General features: G+C 56.7%; 1 protein-coding gene across 1 annotated transcript in view; it reads left to right on the plus strand.

Annotated features, from left to right (window-relative positions):
- The window catches only part of TMEM214 (transmembrane protein 214), a 10,329-nt gene that overhangs the window by 4,492 nt on the left and 1,444 nt on the right, over window positions 1–4,393 (plus strand). Inside the window, 6 exon segments of the mRNA XM_031065506.1 lie at window positions 1,302–1,488; window positions 1,594–1,642; window positions 1,918–2,031; window positions 2,578–2,695; window positions 3,450–3,546; window positions 3,753–3,921. Coding sequence (XP_030921366.1) covers window positions 1,302–1,488; window positions 1,594–1,642; window positions 1,918–2,031; window positions 2,578–2,695; window positions 3,450–3,546; window positions 3,753–3,921 — 734 coding nt within the window.

A 4,393-nucleotide genomic window follows, 5' to 3' on the forward strand; every position in this document is an offset into this window, starting at 1 on the left:
GCCAGGATGGAGAGGTGGCAGTGCTGTCAGGATGGGGTTGGCAGTGCTGTCAGGATGGAGAGGTGGCAGTGCTCTCAGGATGGGGTTGGCAGTGCTCTCAGGAGGATGGGGATGGCAGGGCAGGTGGCACGGGGGTCTCTGAGTCAGGCTCATAAGCTCTTGGAGATCTGTTTTACAGCTAAGGTAGCTCAGTGTGAAAAATGCCAATCACCTGGTTTTAAAATTTTAAAAGTTTAATAGTAATAAAATGGTTATAAAAGCAGCAATATGATTAGAATAATAAAAATTTGGACAATTAGGATTAGGACAATATGAGACAATAAAAACAAAGAGTTATGGACAGCCCGGGTACCTTTTCTGGGCAAAACAAGCCCAAAAAAGGACCCACATTAGCAGAGGATTAACCCTTAAAAGCAACAGCCTGTTGCATATTCATACAGCTCATCCATGATGCATAAATTCCATTCAGACACAGGATTCTGCCTGGGCAGTGTCAGCTTCTTCCTCTGAATCCTGACTGCATCTTCAGGGCTGAGCAAGGCAGGAGGTTTCTTCTGATAAGGAAGCAATTAATTCTTTTTCTCTGAAAGATTTAGGTGTCCTGTGGCTTCTATCTCAGTGGGAGTACCTTATTCCTATCTTAAAAATATATCTTACATACATACTTTCTATTTTAACATTATGTTATAACCTAAAACTAGATTTAACACACTACTTAAGAAAACTAATACAGCATGACTTTCTAACATAACATATATAATATTCATTTGAATATTTGCAAAAAGCCAATCATAAAATAGGCATTTTTCACACTCAGCTACCTCAGAAGGTGTAAAATCAGCAGGATGGCTTCTGTGGTAGTTGGTAGTGCTGGAAACAGAAAAGTTTTAATAAAAGGCAAAATAACAAAACTCTGTACAGAGAAAAACTGAGCCAGGTGTAAGGGGTTTTTGCCCCTGGTAAAACACCTCACAAAAGGGATTGGTTTCTTTGTTCTCTTCTTTTTCTGGTAAATTGCTCAGGTGGGACTTTCTGGCTCCTGTCCAGTTGGCTATCCTTATGTTTGAGGTGAAGTCCCCCAGGTCCTATGGGATGCCTTTTCACCTAATTGAGGAGAGAAACTTGTGGATTTGTTTCCTTTTTAAGGGCACAAAGGACAGTTTTGTCACTGTCAGCAGGGGGACATTGCTGTAGGCAGGGCTCAGGCTGCCTGCTCCCAGGGAATAGGAGTCACCAGATCCTACAAGGGTTTGGGTGGCAGAGCCCTTGGAGGCCATCCAGTCCCACCCCTCTGTGGGCAGGGCTGCTGCAGCTCTCTTTGGTGCCCAGCAGCTGCCTGGCTGTGGCACCTGTGGGGTGAGGTCACACCTGACGAGCTGCTGTGCCCGCTCCGCAGCTCCTGACCTCCCTGAGCCAGTGCCTGAGCCTGGACCCGCTGAGCTTCAGCGTCTGGAGGCAGCTCTACACCAAACACCTCGCCCAGTCCAGGTCAGTGCACGCTGTGGGGGCCCAGTGCTCACCTGCAGAGCCTTTGGGACACCTCAGTTCCTCCTGGGAGCTCCTGACCCAGCCCTGTGTTCTCCTTCCCCACAGCTTGCTGCTAAACCACCTCCTGGAGTCCTGGGAGAGCAGCAGCAAGAAGGTAGGGCTGGGAGAGTGTCCCTGAGCTGGCAGTGTCCCTGTGCTGCTGGGAGAGTGTCCCTGAGCTGGCAGTGTCCCCATGCAGCTGTGAGAGTGTCCCTGGGCTGCTGGGAGAGTGTCCCTGTACTGCTGTGAGAGTGTCCCTGTGCCACTGGGGGAGCTCCCTGTGCTGGCAGTGTCCCCGTGACACCCACACGTCCCCTCCTGGTGCCATGGCAGCCCGAGGGGGGTCTGTGGGGACCGGGGGGTCCTGACACAGCTCCTGCTGTCCCCAAGGTGCAGCAGTCCCTGCAGGAAACGGTTCGCTCCTTCAAGGTGACAAACGAGGAGCTGGCAGCCAGGGGAGCCAGAGGGGACACGGACGTGGCCGCCTGTGACACTGCCTGCAAGGTGAGGGACAGGAGGGGACAGGAGGGGCAGGCACTGCCCAGCAGCACCCGGGGTGGGATCTCAGCTCTGTCCTGGGACTCTGGCCAGCCCCTCGTGCTGCTGGCCACGTGCAGGGCCAGGGCCCCGTGGTGACACGCATGCAGGACACGCTGGGGACAGATGTGCTGGTCCCTGTCCAACCCCAGCTGCTCAGCAGATGTCTCTGTCCTGCCTCAGATGTATCTTTCCTGCCTGGGAATGATAGACAGTGCAGGAAACAGGGCCACATGTCTCTGCATCCTTGCTGCCACATCTTGCAAAATGACATCTTGCTTAAGACATTGTGCAACAGAAGTGAATGAAAATTGGCAAGCACAAGCAGAGCTGTGCTCTGATAACCCGTGCAAACTCCAGTTCGTGTCGGTGTCAGCTCTGAGTACTGTAAATAACTGAGATCTCTCTGGCTCCGAGCCCTGCTGGAGGCAGGAGCAGGGAAGGCAGGGGTGGGTGGTGCTGCTGTGCTGGGGCCTCCCCGGTGCCAGTGACAGGGCCTTGTCCTCCCCCCAGGAGCTGCTGTGCAAGATGAAGGGCCGGGGCTTGCCCTGGTCCCGGCTGCTGCTCGTGCTGCTGCTCCTGGCTGCTGGGTTCCTGCTGCACGACGTGCAGACACACGGCTCCTTCCAGGGTATGCTGGGCACTCAGGGAGTAACCCAGGTTCAGAAATCCTCTGGGGGCACCAGGCATCCCCCAGCACTGCCAAGGCCACCCCTGTCCCCATCCCCACAAGTGCCACATCCACATGGCTTTTAAACCCCCCAAGGGATGGGAGCTCCACCATTGCCCTGGGCAGCCTGCACAGCCCTTGCTGTGAAGAAACTGGGTTTGTTTGCAACCTAAACCTCCCCTGTCACAAAAAACCCTTGCTGGGAACAAACTGGGTTTTGTTTGCAGCCTAAACCTTCCCTGTCACAATCTTGAGGCTTTTTCCCCTCACTCAGGAGTGATCCTGCTCCCTGGGATCCCTCCTGTGGCTGTTCCCCTCCGTGTCCCTGCCTGTGTCCTGTGGCTGCTGTGAGCAGTGGGGCCTGTCCGTCTGTCCAGCTGAGGGATGCAGGTGCTGCAGCACTGCCTGTTCCCCTTTGGGAGGGTCTGCTCAGGGGGTTCTGTCCATCTGTCCCCTCCTGGAGCATCTGCCGAGGGGTTCCACAGCACAGCTCAGGCTGTGTGTCCCCCCAGAGCCCTTGGGGACAGACAGACACGTGTCAGGGGACAGACAGACAGCCAAGGGCCACTCAAGGAGCACACCTGTGTGTCCCCAGAGGCCCTTGGGGACAGACAGACACCAAGGGCCACTCAAGGAGCACACCTGTGTGTCCCCAGAGCCCTTGGGGACAGACAGACACCAAGGGCCACTCAAGGAGCACCCCTGTCTCTTGCAGCCTCCTCCTGTGCCCGGCTGCTGCGCTCCTCCGGCGTCCTGCCCGCCTCCCAGCTGGCCTGGCAGAAGGTGTCCCGTGCCTGCCTGCAGGGCTACAGGTCTGTGACACCCCTGTGGGTGGCTGCTGGGGCTGGGGCTCCTGTGCAGCCCAGGAGGGCTGGGCAGGGAGCTGGGACTGTTCCCAGCCCTGCCTGCAGCCATTGCAGCTCACACTGGAGCTGTGCCCACGGTGGCAGCTCCGTGCCCTGTGTGGGTGCCCCTGGGGCCGTGCCCAGCCCTGGCCTCACCGAGGGCTCCCTTGCAGGTGGCTGGAGCAGAGCCTGGCCCAGCACGGCTCCGTGGCCCTGTCTGTGCTGTGGCCTCAGCTGGAGCTGCTCTGGAGAAGCGGCGGGGAGGTGGCCCGGGCCGTGTCCCAGCAGGGCTGTGCCCTGCTCGCCTGGCTCCGTGGCAGCCTGCCCTGGCTCAGCGACTGGGTGAGTGGGGAGGGCACGGCGAGTGCCCCTGCGGCTGCTGGGACTGGGAGAGCTGTGCTGGGGGAGGCCTGATGTAGGGTGCTGATTTATTTGCTGCTGGCAGGAGCCCGGTGCTGGTGTGTGGGACGGGCACAGCCCCAGGGCAGGGCTGTGGTGCCATCTGTCCTCTGTGGCACCAGCCACTCCCGCTGGGGGCAGTGCCTGTGGAACGGAGAGGGCTCAGGACGCTCCCTGCTGCTCCAGGAGCAGCGTTCTGGTGGCACTGGGGTGGCATCAGTGTCACAGAGCGTGGCTGCCCTGTCTGCTGAGTGCTGCAGAAGAGGCAACGGGGGGAGTGTGCTGTTTTCAGGGTTCCCCGTGGCAGCAGGGAAATGATCAATCTGACTCCATGTTTTCAGAAGGCTAATTTATTATTTTTATAATCTGTATTAGGTTGTAAAAGAATAATTATATTAATTTATATAAAAGAATA

This window comes from Geospiza fortis, unplaced genomic scaffold, assembly GCF_000277835.1.
Source record: "Geospiza fortis unplaced genomic scaffold, GeoFor_1.0 scaffold1254, whole genome shotgun sequence".
NCBI classification, from domain to species: Eukaryota; Metazoa; Chordata; class Aves; order Passeriformes; family Thraupidae; genus Geospiza; species Geospiza fortis.